The sequence below is a fragment of the Pseudonaja textilis genome, chromosome 2 (genome assembly GCF_049901715.1).
Source record: "Pseudonaja textilis isolate UNSWEBS1 chromosome 2, rPseTex1.2, whole genome shotgun sequence".
Classification (NCBI taxonomy): Eukaryota; Metazoa; Chordata; class Lepidosauria; order Squamata; family Elapidae; genus Pseudonaja; species Pseudonaja textilis.
The window spans coordinates 163,335,124-163,355,477 of NC_141991.1; the positions used below are offsets into that span (position 1 = coordinate 163,335,124).

The 20,354-nt window shown below is 40.7% G+C and overlaps 2 protein-coding genes across 2 annotated transcripts in view; both read right to left on the reverse strand.

The window, feature by feature from the left end:
• MFHAS1 (multifunctional ROCO family signaling regulator 1) overlaps window positions 1-17,107 on the reverse strand; it is a 33,028-nt gene extending 15,921 nt beyond the window's left edge. Inside the window, exon 1 of the mRNA XM_026712634.2 lies at window positions 12,849-17,107. Within this exon, the coding sequence (XP_026568419.2) occupies window positions 12,849-16,167 (3,319 nt within the window). The 5' untranslated portion in view covers window positions 16,168-17,107. The remainder of the gene's footprint in view (window positions 1-12,848) is intronic.
• Window positions 1-20,354, reverse strand: part of LOC148127225 (uncharacterized) — a 230,714-nt gene that overhangs the window by 96,811 nt on the left and 113,549 nt on the right. The window lies entirely within an intron of this gene.

The following is a 20,354-nucleotide window of genomic DNA, read 5'->3' on the forward strand; positions in this document are numbered from 1 at the left end:
GATAAATGGTGGTTCAATCTCTTCTTGAAAATCTCTTCTTGAAGACCCACAACTTCCGAAGGCAAGCCATTCCACTGATTAATCATTCTCACTGTCAGGAAAATGCTCCTTATTTCTAGGTTGGATTTCTCCTTGATAAATTTTCGTTCATTGCTTCTTGTCCTGCTTTCAGGTTCTTTGGAGAATAGGTTAACTCTTCTTCTTTGTGGCAAGCCCTTAGATATTGGAGGAATGCTATCATGTCACCTCTAGTCCTTCACTTCATTAGAGTAGACATATCTAGTTCCTGCAATCATTCTTCATATGGCTTAGCCTCCAGTCCTATAAATCATCTTGGTTGCTCTTTTCTGCACTCTTTCTACATTGCCGGATGAAACTACTACACCTTAAGATTAGGATGAAAAGACATCTCCAAGGATAATTGCCAAAAAGATGCGCAATAATGCATGAACAACATAGTTAAGTATAATAGTGCAAGATTCAAATTTGGTCCTGTTCTTTCTATACTGCCATATCTCCCACTACCTTATCACTGAAATTCTTCACATAAACTAAGAATGTTTATTATCAGATAGCATTTCCATTTATTATCAGATAGCAACTCCAACATTAAATAAAAATAAATGTAAATAAATCTAAGTACAGGTAATCCTAGACTTATGATAATTGAGCCTAGAATTTATGTTGTCAAGTGAGAAATCTGTTAAGTGAGTTTTATCTCATTTTATGACTTTCTTGCCATAGTTGTTAAGTGAATCACTGCAGTTGTTAAATTAGTAACACAGTTGTTAAGTGAATCTGACTTCCCCATTGACTTTGCTTGTCAGAAGGTAGCAAAAGATGGTCACATGACATGGGACACTGCAATCGTCATAAATTTGAACCAGTTATCAAGCATCCAATTGTAAATCATGTGACCAGGTTACAATGGATATAAGTGTGAAAAATGGTCATAAGTCAATTTTTTCAATGCTGTAACTTCAAACAGTCACAAAATGAACTGTTGTAAGTTGAGGGCTACCTGTAGTTTTAATGACCAAAACGAGTCATGTGGTGGACTACTGGTGAAGACGCTCACCTCCCCCTCAGAAGGTTGAGAGTTTAATACTAGGTAGTGGCAGATATTTTGTCTCCACAAAGAAAAAATTGGATACAAAGAAAAAATATCTGCTGCGAACTCTATGTGGTGTCAGGAAGGGCATCCAGCCAGTAAACACTCAGTTCCAACCAGTCGCCTTGACTCTACCCCGAATTAAGGGATTACAGCATCTTGAAAAGGGAGGTTTGATGATAATTTGGGTTGCCATTTTGAGACCACCTGAAGTTTCCCTAAGACTACCAGTGGTCCCAAGATTAGATGCATGGAACTAAAGCCTGGGCTTTCCTGCCATAAGAAACCTATTTTTCTTGAAAGTGAAGCTAATTGTAAGAATTAAAGCTGTGGATGAGATACTTTACCACAAGTAACTCTCCTCAAAAAAGCCTATCTGTTCATTAGCGATACTTGGAGCTTTCACCAGAGGCCAGTTCTTTGAAGTAAAGAAGAAAGATCTTTAGTGGGTTGTTTGCAACTGTGTTTAGCTGTTCATTTGCTAGCAGTATAGATTCTTCCTCCTCCACTTTACATTCTACAAATCTGATTCGAAAGGATGGAAAATTATCTGAAACATCTGGTGGCATCATGAGGAGAGAAAAGCAAGGCCAAATCCCATTGCACAATCAGAAGCTCACTTGCATAATATCCAACGTAATTCATTCAGGGTTTCAGTTCCAAAGAAATCTGTTCCTAGAGAATTGCATTAGTGCTTGTCCTAGCTTGTCTTTACATAACGTTATTATTATAGCAAGCTTTTATATCTCATTTCAAATGAATGTGTTGTCAGTGTTTTCTTTTTCTGAGCCAGAACATCTACTGGTTTAATTTTGTATTCCTTTTATGTTCATCAACTGAAGCACTTGTGATTTAAGAAGAAAATTGAATTGACAAATATGTCTTCTTAACAATTGTTCCTAGGGAAATTCATTATAGTTCAGTTTTCATTGATGTATTAGATCAATCTGGACTAATGCTAATCTACTATATATTTAGGAAAAATGTCTAACTTCATTCTAGTTGTCTTCACTGCCAATAAAATGTTTTCTTCTTATTTTTCTTCTTATATGTAAAGATATATTTTATTCATTCCTATGAATGATAATTCACTATCCTTTAAAAATATGCCAAATTTTTGTGCTTTCCACATCTCATTGCATTTAACAAGGTCACAAATCAGTACTTATACTTTCACAATACAAATAAAAAGATAACAATTTGAATGTTAGGAAAAAGCACTTCAGTATCCAACACCTGCAAAATAAGATTGCCACAGAAAATATACTTCTTTGAAATTTTATAGATTATCTTTGCCATGCTGAATTCCAACATAAACCAACAAGTAACTTTTGGACAGTAATGTATTTGTGAACTTTTTGTGCCTGTAAGTGCAGGTGCAATTTTCATGTTTAAGTCAAGTATTAGTAGATGTTCATTATTTATTATGCGGCAGCATGCAAACAATTTGCACGCTACTGCAAGCAATTTGCATGCTACTGCATGCAAATTGCTTGCAAGCAGCATCAGCATCTATAAGCATTATTACCAAAGAGGAACTGAAAAGGGAATGCTTGTTGTTATGCTAAAGAAACAGTGGCAAAAGTACTGAGTTTCTCAGAGAAGGACATAGCTTTTGATTACAGAAAGATCAGGCATTCTTAGCTAAACCCATCACTTCAACTGATATTCTAAATTGGCTATAAATTAAGAGAAGGATCAGCATTCATACCCTAACCTCAGTGTACAATTACTGAGGAGCAAAATAGTTTATACTTCCTGAAATTGCATTAAAGACTTACTAGTGCCATTCAAATGAGCTGGGATTATATACAATAATATTGGCTATAATTCCTATTCTAACCAGTATAAAGAAAATACAAATGACTCAAAATCATGCAAAATGTGGTCTAATATATTTGGAAAGGATGAACAAAAAAAATGTTGCTCTCAGTACACTCTTTTTAAAATATCCACCTCTTATCCCTTTCCTCACCATTTCTACCCAGGTGAAACATAGGGAAAGGGGGGAAGAAAATTTCTTACATGCTTACACATTCATACATTTTCCAGTTATTACAACATTCTACATATTTGCCTACCATTTTTCCACAAAGGTTTGACAATTAATGCTGCTGTGATTAAACTGGTGTTGGCATCTACTTTTATATTTGTTATTTTTATGGAGACATAAGGGAGGGAAAGTAGGAGAAAGATTCTTTTTTACAGTGTTTACATCCATCCCATTTTTGCTCATAATAAACTTATTTATCAGGTTTTGTATTATTTAAAGGCAAGAATTTGAAAAGATACTTAAACAACAATTCAAGGTGCTTCAGACAGGTCACTTAATGAACATGACGAGTGGGTTTATCCTAACAGTCTAAGCCTCCAACAATAATAAAATGTCTGCAAGAAAACAACCAAGCTCAGAGAGCACCAAGGACCCCATCATTAAATCTGGAGTAGCCTGCCAGGAAGTTATGTGGATATTTTGGACTTTAGCTTTCATCAGCTCCAGAATGGTAAAATACTATGGAATGTGTAATCCAAAACATGTATAACTATTTTGCTATTCTTGAATCCCTGCAAAAAACATTTTTTGTTACTATCAGGATGCTACATTTCTCTGGGAAAGAATAGTAATAGTTCCCCATAAAAGCTTTTTAGTAAAGATGTTACTGTGTTCCATGATTCATGGTAAGGATATCAATCTATTTAATGGCTTTCAAATGGATGGCTGAATAACTGTTCAAAAACCGATCAAAATAAACAATTTACCATTATCTTCTCAGATCACAAGTCTACCCTCTACAAGCTGTGGTTTCTGTTTGCATATCACAAGACAAGCTTAGCAACGGGGAGCAAATTTCTTTTAAAATAAATCTAATTAGAAAACCCATATATCTACTGGTAATGGAAAAAGGATTAGTCATGTCAAGCATTACACAATTGCAGAAATGAAATCAAAATAACTTCAAATTATCTCTTAGAAAAAAATAATCTATACTGTAATCAATCATACCTCATTCACAAATGGACAAATAATAATACTGATTCACAATAATAGAAGACAACGTGGTGCAGCACGTACAGCCCAGGCTATATTTTTTTACTGCCATTCAAATCTTTTCCTACCTTTTTTTAAAAAAAACATTGTAATGTTTTAAAATTAAATAAACTGATATACTGCAAAGAAAAACACCATATTTAGCTAAATGAATGTGTTTTGACTTCACAAAGATCCCATTAGGATAGTTCACGTTCTTGTAAATCTTTTTTTATGAGTCATCTTGTTCCCTATGATGCAAAGGTGTCCTGAGGCAACCATTTTGTGAATGTGCCTACCACATGCTCTCAATATTTCAAACATGCTAATTGAAACATGAGACATGTGATTTGCAACCCATGCAAATAAATGTAAAAGAATATTATACAATGCTTTTAGCACTTTTTCCAGAAATGAAGACTAGGGAACTGAGAACTATTCTAGGTAAAACATTTCCTAGAATCTAAATCATAATCACTGAAGTAGTTTTTATGTTGACAAGATCAAGACTGTCAAAAATTTGTATTAATCAATTTATCATTAACAAGGCATTTAATATATTTTTGTTGAAGTACAATTTGTCTCTGTGAGACCCTTCACAGGATGTTTCATTCTGTTTTATAAAGTCCCTTCCCTGACAAGCTGCAAAATATTTTCTGTTGCTTTATGTAAAGATCCAGTTCTGAAACACTACAACTGATTTTAATAGTTTCTCTTAATTTTTAATGCTCTTTCAGTATTTGCAGCAAAGTAAGAAAGTCCGTTTTGAGTTAAGCTCAACTCCTACTGGCTTCCTGGAAAGGCTACATATGGTTTTCATAGGAACAATATGGATGTTTTTGCTTTTCCCATCTTCCAAGCTATTTTTTCAACTTCTCAGTCTAACCTACAGCTTTGGTTATATTCATGGAATCATCATTGTTTGATTCAAAGGCATTTACCTTGACCTGTAGCTATAGTTACATTTAAAATACACCTGCCTGTGGAAAATTAGCCCAAGAGAATGAAGGTTAAACTGAAACTTACCTGTCTTTTGATCCTAAGGCTTACTAATAGATCTAACAGATTCCAGTGTGGCTTACTATAACATCTTAGTACAAAATTTTCTGTTCCCCCATTCTTTTTCCTTTTTTAGTGATGGATAGGTTTTTTAAAAGGATATATAAAATTATTTTTTCACTTATTTCCCCACGTTTTTGAAAGCTAGTGCGTAATTGAAATAAATGGGGAAATTGCCATTTTTCAGCATTTGCCCCCAATTTTTTAGCAGGGAAGTCTTGGCTATATGAGCCATCAAAAAGGGAGCTAGAAAACTGTAAGTAGTGCTCAGAACACAATGGATCAAGGGCAGCTTGATTTAATACCTTGCTTAGCTTTACACTGGAGCAAAGATCTCTGCTTCTTACTATCCTAACAAGGCAAAGCAGAGATTACCTGGTTTTAGTCACTATCACTAACAAAAGGAGTCATATGAGACCATTTGGATTACAGGCAGCTTAATTTGTTTCCAGTAAGAATTCTGAATTGGAATTCCAGAACTTCAAAACATTGGATCTCAGAGTTTCTCAAGCAAATTGCTATTAGTTGGATGGGATTAAATACATTTCAAGAGATGCACAAGAGTAATTTTTAGGGCTCTTCTCTACACTCCTGGCAGAAGGCTTTCTTTCATATGGGGGAAGATATTATCAACTAGAACGCTGTTGCCCCTGAATTGCTCTTTTTATTAGTTGTAGTCCTCAACTTACAACCAAAACGGACCCCAACGTTTCTGTTGTTAAGTGAGACATTTGTTCAGTGAGTTTTGCCGCATTTTATGACTTTTCTTGCCACAGCTGTTAAGTGAATCATTGCAGTTGATAAGTTAGTAACCTAGTTGTTAAGTAAATCTGGTTTCGCATTGGCTTTGCTTGTCAGAAGTTCGCAAAAGGGAATCACATGACCCCGGAACACAGCAAAGGTCATAAATATGAACCAGTTGCCAAGCATCTGAATTTTGATCACATGATCGAGGGGATGCTGCAAAGGTCATAAACTCTGAACAGCAGCCGTAAGTCACATTTTTCAGTGCTGTTGTAACTTTGAACTGTCGTTAAACGAACTATTTTAAGTCAAGAACTACCTGCATATCTCTGAAAGAAGGCTAAGAGGGGGCAACAGTTCACCGCTGCAGCCACTATTGGAGGAATGGTGAGCAGGGAAGAGGATTCTTCTCCCCTTTGCTGCCTGCCTTCTCCAACCCCCCCACCCCCAACCAAACACAGATCTTCGGCTTTCCCTTAACCTTTGTGGCACCTTTTGTCCCATGCTGCACAACACCCAGTCCCAGTGCATCCTCTTTCAAATGTGAAGGCAGCTCTGGCTGCTACTGTTGGGAGTGTCAACGGCATATGGTAGTAAACCTAGAAACAAGGGAAGGGCAGCAAAGAGGTTCCAAGGGAGGTATAGGTGGGCAGGGGAGCGGGAGACAGAAAGGCAAAAGAGGTTACTGGGGAAGATCATCGTGATGGTACGTGTTGGGTTGCAACACAGGGGTTACCAATGGGAGTAATGACTATGTGGAAAGTTTTCCATGAGGTCATTATTCCCTTGGAGATGAGGAGTCTCAAGTTTGGTGTCGTGGCTTAGGCATCAGGTTAGAAACCACCTTTAACACGAAAACAACTGGGTGAGTTTGGGCCAGTCCCTGTCTTTCAGCCCTAGGAAGGAGACAATGGAAAACCACTTTCAAAATCTTGCCAAGAAAACTGTAGGAATGCATCCAGGTGGTCACCAGGAATCAACACAGACTTAGAGGCACTCACTCAGACATTTTGTTGATTCTAAAAACTTGATTACAGGGACAAGTATGGTCTCTCCAGCCAAAGGAGAAATAGCCATGGAGGCACAGAGTAGTCAAATAGGAGAAGGCAATCCTGCAAAAAGTCAACTGGAGCCTTAAAAGTACCCAATCTCCCTCATTCTTCCTATGCACAACCCAAAATCCTTGCATGAAGAAAGACTTATTCCATTTTCTCATGGAAAACATTTTTTGCTGGATCACCATCTCAAATGCCAGGACAGGGTGAACTTTCAGAATCAATTATTTAATCTGAAACCAACAGTTAAAGAGAATTCCCAATGACTCTAAGCTAAATTATCTTAAGGAGCTTCACCTGGAGCCTGTGAAATTGAATAGTGGTTGGAAAATATTACAAGGCTGGAATATGTACGCACTCTTCTGTACCTGGAAAGCAAGTAACAATTTCCACACTGTTTCAAGAAGCAACTAGCAAGTACATCAAAGAATCGCCACCCTAATGAATTTACCAATAAATGAGGTGCTGAATGACTGCTAGGGATCTGACAGTTAGCATTATAACATGATAACCATCACATACTTCACAGGACTTTCTCAGAACCACTCAACTAAACTCCTTTCTCTTCACATAATATGGATGACAGATGAGATAAGAGAGTAATTACTTTTTAATGATAGCTATGCTCCTTGTTTCTTTTAATAATTCACCTTATACACTAGGGCAGAGAAGGACATCCTCTGCAGGTTTAGAGACTGCACCTAAGCCTCTCAAGATTTTGGAGGGCCAAAAGAGATCATCTACTAATGCAAAAGGATGTCCCAAAAGGGGTGGTCAAATTTTATTTTGGTCTTTCCAGATGTGTAAAAGTAAAGTTTGGAAAGGAGGAAGCTTTGGGAAATAAGTCATTCAGATTTCCGCTCTTACAATCCCCTTACAGCCACTTCACTGCTGAATTTTAACTGAACAATTTCAGGGCATTAAGAAGAGATGCAAATAGATACTGGGATGCTATACACAGCCAGCATATTGCTTTACCACACCATTAGAGATGTTGTATTCTAGACAACTTACATAGTTATCCCTTGAAAATAATAGGTAAAAGTGATCCTGGACATCTCAAATATGATACCTCAGAATACTTTGACATGTGATGATCTCAAATTTGGGATGCTCTTTTGAACATTCCTTTGTTAATATGATCAAAGAAACAAAATGCTTTTCAATGAAAAAATTAACCATATCTTTGGCTACTGAGATGGGCGGCATATACATTTAATACATATACCAACCTCCCCCTACACACATATACACACCTCCATTGGGCCATGTCAAACCCCAGAAGTCTATATTCCAGTGATGATGAACCTTTTTGTTGTGGTGTGCCGAAAGCGTGCGCGCACCGGAACTCACAGTGCAATATGCCCCGCCCCCCTGCACATGCGCACACAAAATCCTGCCCCGCCCCCTTACCTGCACTGCGCATGCGTGTATTTCCCAGCTGAGATGAGGCGAAAGTGGCCTTAAATGGGCTGAAAATCAGCTGGGAGGCACATGCATGCGCAGTGCAGATATGTCTGGCTGGGGCTTGTGTGCCTGCACAAATCGCTCTGCATGCCACCTGTGGCATGTATGCCATAGGTTGCCATCATGGCTATATTCAGTATTCCACATTTACCCATGAGTGAGAAGAACTGTAAGCTCTGTTGCTTTTCAATGAGAAAGCTCATTCTGGCAATAAATCTCTTGGGAACTTAGATGGATAAAGAACAAATAGGGCCCTGAGACAAATGTATAGTCCATCATACAATGGGTGTTCTTTCAATTGTTCTTGAACAATGACTATTCACATACCTGCGGTTCCATTAGATAATCCCATTTTAATGTGAAATTAAACAAAATCCTAAAAATGCTTTCAACATATTAGGAAGTTCTTAATCTCACTTTTTGCAAACATAGTTGAGAATGAGAACTGATACATCTTACCATAAATAAGCCCTATGCTCTAGTTTACACAGCTACCAAATGAAGAAATGTAAAATATTAAATGGGATATATTCTCATGAAAAAATATCCACACTTATAGAGGCAGACAGTTCTGGTATCCAGGCATTGTCTACAATAAAAAAATTCAAAGATTACCAAAAGCAAATTTTATATTAACACTGTGTCCTTCAGAGTTATTTACCAAAAGCACATACAAGAATAGCAATGATAAAATATCATTGCATAAGAACATTTCTAGCAAGGTAAAAATACACAATTTGAACGAAGTAAAATCTGCTCAGTTCTTTTCTTCTCCATCTTAATGTAACACATTCTCAAGTATTTGAATGGCCTAAAAGAAAGCCCGTCTAAACACATTGCTTATTAAGATCAGATGTTTGTCTTGACTTTCTGCCAACATATTATGTTCTGTTTCCCAAAAATACTCTTTTGGTGTTCTGACTCAAGTCTCCATTACAAAGCAAAAAAGTACCAAACTTGATGTAAAAGCGATAAATTCAAGACAACCCATTATCAGAAAATCAGTCTGTCATACATACTGTACTGAAAATTTAGGGTGATCACTACACTATGTCATGTCTCAGGAATGGGGGAAGGAAGAGAAGGGTGATTGTCTCTCCTACTCATACAGTTAAAAGCTGGGATAGACGTAGCATTTTGCAATTCTTCAGAACAATGACTCATAGTCTTACTTAATTTATGTTCAGAGGTCTTCACAATCATTTCTCAGATTCTAGAAGAAGTTAAGATAGAAAGAGATAATTCACTGCCTCAGTGGTTCCCTTTGAGGCCTACAAGATAATGTAATCTTGGGCATGTTTGAGAGCTGCAAAGTGTGTGTCATCACCTGATTGGGCAGAGCAAAGAGCTGTAATATTGTGGCTAATGCTGCCTAGTATAAAACAATGGCACTATAGATGGTATTCAGTGCTTTTATACATTCGCACATACATATTAGTTTTCCTCCCCAAAGGTGTGGATAGCAAGTATCATCTACTGGCATGCTATATGAATGTATAATGCATACCACCTCCAGCCTCAACCAGGAAATGGTACAAGAATTTGCCTTAGCTTTCTCTATGGCTTTCTACTTTGATAAACTAAAGCATGAAGGTTGCCGAACCCAAATCAGCCAATGATGACTTCTGGTAGTTATAGAATGGAAATTAGTATGCTTGAGCAGAAATGTTCCATGCTGAACCATGTGCCTAAAATGAGCTTGATCTGTGAACAGTCCCTTACTAACTGCAAGTTTATACTCCTGCCTATAAATTATATATATTATGTAGTAAGAATATACAGGCCTGTTTAAGATTTGATCTCCATGATAGGAAAGAAGAGGATACATCTGAAAGCAAGCTTTCTTTGTAGTGGTTCCCACACTGTCAAAGACACCACCCCATAGGTATATCTGGTGCACTTTATCTTATGCTACAATGCACTTAAAATAATTATGTCTGGTTCTTGGGGAGCCACTGGTCTGCTTTTAGTTTATGAATAGAGAGCTCTCAATGCAAATTGCAATATACAGAGACTGGAGAAATACAAAAATAATCACTGGCTATTTATATTGGCTTAGGAAAGCTATGCAATGTGTTAAAAGTGTATACAAAAATAGATTTTGTACAATGAGAACCAGTTTGGCATAATGCTGGAAATGCTGGATTAGGAGAGGTGAGAACCTCATATGGCTTTTATTGAGAGAAAAATACGGGGAGAGAATGTTATGTATGAATACTTGAGTTCCTGAATGAAAGGCTAGATAGAAATCTAATGACTATGATAGGTATATCATAAATCCATTAACAAACTCTATACTGAGCATGTTCAACAAACTTTTTCAAGATATGATCAAATTTCCAGAAGAAAACAGGCTCCTTAATTGATTTAATTTTCCCCTTAACAAGCAATTTAGATGAAAGTCCTGATGAGATATTGTTTGCTTCCGTTACACTCTTTGAAAACCAATTAATATTGTTGTTTTAACATTTTGAGGCTGTTTGCTTTATGAGCATTCAAAAACATTCAGAATTGCTTTGCATATTATTCATCAGGCCTGTACAACTTACGACTGCCTGAGGTGAAAGCAGCAAGCACACACCCATCCATTTCCACAGAGAGAAATTAAGTGGGGAATCAATCACATGTTGCCACTGGAAACAGGACAGGCCACATGGTAGCAATATATAAATAATCTGTTTTAGGCACAAATAAAAAGAAGTATTGGGGAATAGAAGAAATTTCCAACTGATGCCCAGTTGCACAAGGCTTGGATGTCATAAACATTATAGGCCTATTAAGATGTAGGGTAGCAACATACACACACTCATATATACAGGGGGGAAGAGGGGGGAACCGGTATACTTAATTGCTGTTTCCTAATTAAATTGGCTGGGTTCATACAATGATTCAATATAACAAATCATAAGTTAAACAGCAACGTTCCCACAACCTTGCCAACAATATTTTAACTCAACATTTTGTGCAAACACAACCATAAACCATTTGCAGAAGCATCTGAAAAAAGGATATGGATTCAGCAGCAATCAAAATGTGAATAATACATGGAAATGAATACTTGCACAGCTAAATAAAGCAGCATTCAGTTTGCACTATACATAAAGTTTAGAACCTTTTCTCACAGTGCTACAGTGTCTACTCAATAAGAAAGAGTAAATTAATGATTACTTATAAGTAATAATTTGTCACAGCAATATAACTACTCAATAAGTCATTTAGGAGAAGTTACCAAAAATATTTCAGGATTATTTTGGGAAAAGATATAGATAGCCATTCTACACATATTCTATTACATACTGTAGTCCCATTTGACATTTGATAAGGTAATATAGATGCCAAGCTACAGTTCCCAATAATTTGAACACCCTTCATGTTTACCTTCTTCACTATTGATAAATTTCAATATATACTACAGGTAGCTAGTAAAATATCCCTACATGCCATTTTGTCAAGTAATACAAAGAACTTTTATTATATTTCTACAATTTACAGGGAATCCTCAACTTACAACCTTTCATTTAATGACTGTTCAGGGTTACAATGGCACTAGAAATAGCGTCTTATGATCAGTTCTCACACTTATGGCCATTGCAGCATCCTCACAGTCACGGGTGATCAAACTTCGGATGTTTGGCAACTGGCATGTACTTATGACGGTTGGAGCATCCTGGGGTTCTGGGATTGTTATTTGCAACCTTCCTAGGGAGCTTCTGACAAGCAAAGTCAATGCAGGAAGTTAGATTAATTTAACGGCCATATGACTGACTCAACAACTGTAGCAATTCATTAAACAACCATGGCAAAAAGATCACAAAATGGGGCACAACTTTAACAACAGAAATGTTGGGCTCAATTGGTCATAATTGAGAACCAGCTGTGCTAGAACACTGGGGAGTGCCGAAATTTCTCATCTGGATTAAGTAAATTTGCCTGTACAGAGCATCAAACCTACCTTTGGATATTTGTTTTTTTTTCCTTTTTGCAACAATCAGACTATCAGGATGTTATCCTCTACATAATCCTGCTAGGTGGGATATTAACCAAAAAAATTATGTGGTAAAATGGTTCCCTGTATCTACCTTTTTACAGGCAACTACCTGCATTTATTGGCAAACCGTAATGTTTATTGAAACACTGTTACAGCACGTAACTGATTGAACTCACAAAAGCTAAACAGAATGGAGGTTAATTAGACAGAAAATAGTCAGGAAATCCCAAGACTGTAGATTAGGCTTGAAAGTTCAAAAACATCCCAGAAAAAGACAATGGTGAGACACTTTTGTACCACTGCCAAGAAAACAAGTTGGCTGTGCCCCTATACCAACCAGGAACTGAACTCAATGCAAAGGAGACATTACCTTGACAATCAGCTGAGGTTTCTTACCTGGAAAGGTATGTGGGTGGGGTGACCCTCTTTTAAGGCACTTGGAACAGAGGACATGCACACTATAGTATAAGCCTGGCCATTCTTGAAGCAATACATTTAGTTCTTCCACCAGTGGGGTTATGGCTTGCCAAGCTGTCCATATATTTGGTAGAGATGCATGGCTAGCAATAGACAGTGTATCTGGTTGTTGGGTGCCTTTGGCAGGCCTGTAACTTATAACCACCGGCACTTTCCCCCTGTACGCATAGATCTGATATTTTCCATCTGATCGCTGAACCACATGGCTGTTAATCTGCACACTGTAGCGAGCAAACAATCCAGGGGGGAAAATAAAGGGAAAGTTGTACTCAATCTGCAGCTGTTCTGCCCCAAAAGATTGCCCACCCAGGCTAGTACCATTGATCCATGCCTCTGCATGAGGCATCTCGTTCTTCACATAGCAGGGAAATTTGTACCATGCTGTAGCTCCATTCAAGGGTTTTGATTTGGGCTTATTAACCCCATAACAGAGTCCCATCTTTTCGAGCAATTCCAGCAGAAGCTGCAAGTCCTCTCTGCTTTGGATGTGGGGCTTGAGAAGCAGGTGAATAACATGGGCAGGGAGAAGGCCATGAAGCAGAAATCCTTCCACATAGTGGTGGAGCTGTGTGGCCTTCATCTCGTCCATATGGGTGCTGCTGAGCAGTTTCTGGAGCAATATTGAGGCGTCATGCTGGCAGAAGACATTGAGAATGTCGATGAGCCTGGGCAGATTGTGGAAAACATATTCTCGGAGGGTCTGGTGCTCCTCAAAATACAGCAGCTTGCCACTCTCGTGCAAGTAGGAAAGTGCACTTTGGAGACGATCCTCAGTCAGCCCTGCCTGCAGGCCAAGTCGAGCAGAGTCCCACCAGCTTAGCCATAACTGCTGAGCTTGGGGTTGGAAGTGCAGCTCCTCCAGCACTTGCCAGGATCTTGGCAGAACCCGGTGCAAATTGGGAAAGATGTCCCTGTGCTCTGCCACTGAAAGGAGCTTCTCTCGCAATCGACGGACCTGAACACAATCCCAGCAGTTTATAGGCAAAACTGGGGAGAGGATTTGTGGACGGTGGTTGAGCAGATATTGGAACTGAGCTTTCTTGCGCCGTAGATTCTTGTCTGATACCCCATAGAAAGCAACATGGGGGCTCGAGCAGCGCAAATCAAAATCCTGCCCCAGAGCTTCATCCACCTGCCGGGCCAAAATCTGGAGGCCTTCATAGTCACATTTCTCCTGCCAAGCAATCTGGCGGTGGATGTCTAAACATTTCTCCTCTACCTCCCGTTCAGGACACAGGTCTGCATGGGTACCCACCATACATACCACAGCATGTGGCACTTTTGCCCCCAGCCAGTGAAGGAAGTGTCCTACAGAAGGATAAAAACACTGTGGCATGTAAGTGCTCAGATTGACTACCAACACATAAAGGGCTCCAGGAGAGAGGAAGAAGGGCTGGATCACATCGTAACTTGGGTCTCCTGCCAGCTCATATACAATGAAGGTTAGACTTCTCTCCACATCTGCTGTCCAGTCTGCCACTTCGATACCTTTGCTGCTGCTTGGCAAACCTGTTACATGTGAGCCTGGAGGCCTCAGGGGGTAACTCCCCAAGCAGGTTTCCCTATGTATTTTAACTGAGGGGGACAATGGGGTATCATCATGCTGCTCCGCAGCAGAGCCTCCTGTCTGGGTCCGACCAATAACTTTGGGGGACTGACTGAACACACCCCTCTTCTCAGTGGAGGTATATCCTAAACAGGAACATTTCAGAGGTGAGACAGACAAAGAAGAAGCCTCGGGCTGTTCCACAATGGGACAATGGTTTGGCTGTGCTTTTGGAGACAGAGGTTGGGGCAGGTCTCTCAGGGGTTGTATGAAGCACCCCCTGCTTTGGGTTCTTTCAAAATTCTTAGTAGCTGAACCAAAAGATGACTCTGCCTGCTCCTCTTCCTCTTCCTCCATGAGGCACTTCCTAAGCAGAGTTTTGCCTGCATTTTTCAGGCCCATGAGGACTAATTTGAGACGGGGTTTAAGGGCAGGCTGAGAGTGAGCCAGTTCCTTCTGGTAGGCAGCTATGTAAGGGATGCCCTTCATACAGACCTCATAGGGGGGCTGGATCAATGGATTGTCTTTGATTTTCCACAGACTCACACGGCTGAGTTGGCCAAACCCCTCTGGAAGGATGGCGATCTGATTTCCCTGAAGTACCAGTTCCTCCAGCTGATGAAGCTTGACTATGGAATCAGGCAGGTAGCGGATGCGATTGTTGTCCAGCCAAAGCGTGCGGAGTTGGCAAAGCTGGCAAAGTCCAGCGGGCAACAGGGTAAGCTGGTTGCGACTGAGGTAGAGCTCCTCCAAGCCTGGAAGGGCCAGCACAGCTGCCGGGAAATCAGCCAGCAAGTTGGATGAGAGGTTCAGCATTTTGAGACGCTGCAGGCTGCCAAAACCAGCAGGCAGGACACTCAAGCGGTTTCCATCCAGCATGAGACTCTCAAGGGTACCCAGCTGGCACAAGCCCTCCGGCAAGGCCGTCAAGCCAGTGCCACTGAGCCACAGGATTTTCAGGTGCCGAAGAGAGGTGATGCCTTCCGGAAGAGACCCCAAGAGCCGGTTGCCAGAACAATCCAGCTCTTCCAGGGCATCCAGCTCCAGCAGCGCTTGAGGGAAAGCAGAAAGCTGATTGTGGTCCACGTCCAGGGTGCGGAGCTGTCGCAGGTGGGCCAGGGCCTCGGCGGGCAGGTGGCTAAGGCGGTTGAAACTCAGATCCAGCTCCTCCAGCTGTGGCAGTTCGCCCAACCCGCCGGGCAGCGTCTCTTCGCCTCCGAGCTGGTTGTGGCTGAGGTTAAGCTTACGGAGCCCGCGCAGGAGCGCCAGCGCCTGGCCGTCGTCGCGCAAGCAGCGCAAGCGGTTGTGGCTGAGGTCGAGTTCGGCCAGGCGGCCCAGGTGCCGAAGGGCGGCGGCCGAGGGCAAATGTGCCAGGCGGTTCCTCCGCAACGAGAGGACGCTCAGGCTGCTCCCCACAGCGGCGCACAAGCCCTCCGGCAACTCATCCAGGCCGCGCCCGCTCAGGTTCAATGCCTCCAGCGGCGAAGTCGGCGGCGGCGGCGGCGGCGGCGATTGTTGTTGTTGTTGCTGCTCCTGCGAGGATTTCAGCTTCGGCGGTGCCTCCGGGCCGCTCTCTCCCCGGGAGCCCAGCTCTAGCTCCAATTGCTGGAGGTTGCTCTGCAGCTTCCTGGCACGCAGGGCGGCGTCTCGCCAGAGCCGGGCCGCCTCCTCTGGACGCTCCATCTCGGCCATGGCGCCACCGCCGTAGCGCTTCTAGGGCGCAGCGAGACGGGAGTAAAAACGGGCCCGGGCACCCTCGACCCTGGCCGTTTTCGTCCGCCTCCTCCTCTTCCAAGCCGGGCCGCGCCGCTCAAACCTGGCGGGGGGCTCCGCCGCCACGCTCGCCATGGAGAAGGCGACGGCTCCGGCTACAAAAGGCGCGCGGCCTCCGACAAGTCCCGTCTCCTGCGCCTTCGCCGCCGCCGCACCCGGCGGAGCATCCTTTCTCCCGGGCGACCGCTCCCAGGGCGAGGCGACGCCGGTGGATGCCCTAACTGGGACTGAGGAGCCGGAGGTGGCGGTGACGGTGGCGGCAGCAGCTGCCGCGAAGCAGCTAAAGCAGCCGTAGCGCCGCCTGCCGGCACGTGACTGCCTGCCTGCCTCCGCGCCCGGAGCCGCCCTTGAATCCAGGAAGAAAGGGCGCGTCGGGGCAGAAAGCGGCTGCTTTTCCTCACGTCTCTTTATTGTCGCGGGTGAGGAGCCCCGCCGCATCTGCCAATCATCCTGCGGGAGCGTAAGGGAAGCTGACGGAGGGGTTTCTTGAGGGTGAAAGGGAAAATTCACTCTGATGTAGGGGGTTTATCTTTGGTGTGGAGCCGTTCCTTCCTTTCAGAACTAGGCTAATCCCCTGCTTGAGAGTAGGGGCTCTGCAATAGGCTTAAGATGGTCAAACTAGTCAAAGAGGAAAGAAAGGCCTCTAAAATCCAGGGAATGGGAGTTTATCTTGGAGAAAAACACTGCTTCTGTCTACAGCCTTACCTCTTATTTCCTTTTTTGGCTTCGTTCCTGACCTGATACGTTATTTAGGATTGCGCACAGCCTGCAGAAAGTCGCCCACCTCTTTCTTAGGAGCTCAGAATTATATTACAACATCATTCCCTCCGGATGGGTTGGTTCATGACTCACCTTATTTCCAGCAAATATGGTCGTGTTACAATATTCCTGCCTAGCAGCAAGCTGAAGAAAACTGCACAATTTCCTCTTCTTCCTCCTTGCCCTCTCCCTGCCCCTGCAGGTTTCCAAAAAGTCCATGAAGTCATTTTGTGAGCTTCACAATTAGATATTTAATTTCACATCTTTTCAGATGTAATATATGGCAAGGAACTTTTACCTTACTTTGCAAAATATCCCATAGCTTACACCCATAGCTGTGTGGCATCAGAAGTTAGTGCTTTGCCCATGCCTGAGGTGTCATAAGTCCAAATAATGAAGGCAGAGCATTTGTTTGCTTCCTAAGAAATAGGATCCCATCTGCAACTGCAACTGCAACATCAAAAAATTGAGATCAATGAAAAAATGAACTCATTTTTGGATTTATACATTGAATTACAAATAACCAAACTGGCTGGGAGGACTTGAATACATACTCCCAAGTCACAAAACACACATAAAACTGCATATTAACTTCTAAATAATAAGGTTTAAATAATATGCACTCTGCCTATTTCCACTAAAAACTGGTGTGATCATTAAATGAGAAACTATATACAAATAATTGTAATAATTGTAAGAAAAGAAAAGCAGATAGGAAAGGGTAGTGCTTCTCAAACGTTTTCCTTCATTATCCAAAACCATTTTTAGGAATCAGCAAACAGTTTTGTTATGTGTTCTCTATGAAAGCCTGAATGGAAAATCTTACTTCATACATAGGTACTTGGAAACGGCAATAATTGCATCTCATCCTCCCCAGCTAACACAGGATATTCACTGTGAATTGTTGACCAGAAAGACTCCAGATGGTTCTTCTTTTCTTCAAATAAAATTTTGCACTGACGTTTAACATAAGCTCAATCATTCACTCTGTAAAGCCATTAATGAGTTAATTAATGTTAGTTAATTAATTAAGTATTAATCCAAAGAAAAAATGCTTTTACCCAATTTTGAATAATTTACCCAGGTTTGGGAAATGCTGGACTGGCGGATAATCTCATCACGTTTATTCAGAGGAGGATATTATCAGCATTTGCACTTTCAGTATTACAGTATTAATAACTCAGCATATGTCTTTTTCTAGAAAGGGGTCTTGTAAGTATATCAGTTTAGCATACTGGGCTGGCATACTCCTCTCATTAGTGTAAAATACTACGGGCACCTGCAGAAGCGGAGCAAGGAAGGGCAAATATTTACAAATCAAACAACTTAGATTTTTTTTAAGTTTTATTGATTTTAACAACAAACAAAACCACGTAAAACATACAACATAAAACATAAAAACATCCTCCTCCTTCATAGATTTACAAACAGTGTATCGGTTGGTTTACCACTTTTTTTTGTGCATCCGTTTCCTAGACACCATTATAGTTATATTACATAATAACTCATATTATCAATCAACAATTGTATAACCTAGTATCATTACTGAGAAATCATTTAACTATAATTTTGTTAATTCATACTTTAACGAGATAACTATAATTTACTTAATTTATTTTACAACAAATCATAAGATCATACCAAATCTATCTTAATAAAGTTTTATAAAAATAATATCAAAGAAAAAAGAAAAAGAAAATATATATTCATTATATCCTAAGTCTAAATATTCTATTATTATGTTTTATTATCTAACCATTGATAAAAAAGATCCCAAACTTCATAAAATTGTTTATCTTCTTGTTCTCTAATTTCAAATGTCAATCTACTCATTTCAGCACAATCCAATATTTTCTTAATAGTTTCTTTCTCTGATGGAATTTTCTCACTCTTCCGACAAGAATAGCAAGAATGTTCAAGAATAAATCTGAAAAGTGCTGGAAATGTCATCAGATACCTGGCTCATACTACCATATGTGGTGGACTTGTGAGGACGCTAGAAAATATTGGACTAAAATACGCATATGGTTGGAAAAAATGACAAAGAAACATATAGACTTGAAACCAGAGATTTTTTTATTGGGAATTTTACCCGATACATATAATAAAAATTTGAAATATTTGATTGTAAATGTATTAACAGCGGCTAGGATTGTAAAAACAACTTAGATTATTGAGGACAATGTTGGGGCACATATAAAAGACTGAACTTGGCATCATGGTCTCACATCACACCTTTTTATCACATTTGCAACCTCATGATTTGTCCAGGATAGTTTTATTAGAAGAATTTTGCTTAAATCCTGGAATATCTCCATGCCATTTCCCTCATTTGAGAGGGGGACCATAGCAGATCCAAAACTATAAACAAGAAGAAGATTGTTCTGTTCAGACTAGATTAAGATATTTAACTGGACGTGATTAAAACCAGCCATCAGAAACTACCCTGTCCTAATTCAGTCCATTGATCCATCAAATAGGTGTTGCAATATTTAAATCAACACCCCCCAATTTCTCACATCACCACAACAAGCATTAGTGCTGTCTGGGGTTGTAATACATTTGAAGTACTAAGTTGGGGAAAGATAGGCCTACCCTACAGGAATTTCAGCTGAGGATCTTCATAACTCCTGAGCAGTGGTGGTATTCGACCGGTTCTGCTTGGTTCTGGAGAGCCGGTAGGAGCGATGAGCAGGAGAAACCGAACCGGTTCTCTCTGCTGCTCTAATGGCTCTGCTGTTGGGCCCACCCACCTGCCTGGGCTCCCATACTCACCTTTATCTGCTGAATTTGAAGCGCAGCTGCTTTGTGTGGCACAGAACAGTGCCACGCGGCAGCTGCTGAAGCAACCGGGAGATCGTGCAGGCTTGCAGGAGGCGAAGTAGAATGCCTCTGCACCTGTGCAAAGTGCGCATTTGGCACGCGCATGCATGTAATGTGTGTGCAGCAGGCAAAGCACGCCCACCAAACCATGCCCACCAAACCGGTGGCAACAATATTTGAATCCCACCACTGCTCCTGAGATACAGAGATGGAACCTGAGACTTTTTCATACATAGTGTACACAGTACAGCTAAGTTAAAAATCTAGCAGTTGTATCATACCTACTCAAAACAAAAGATTATTCCAGTGAAGGATATATTCAGAAGAGTTGCACATGCTTGATTGACTCAAGAAAAATATTTGCAAGCAATAAAAAGGAGATCTTCTTGTCTACTGCTCCACATGGAAGCAGTAGACAAGAATTAATTAATTAATGGAATTATTGCTTTTAATATAATCAGCAAAAGACACAGGTCTCTACTCTTTTGTTTTGAAGGGAATAATGGTTTAGACTTTAGATCATA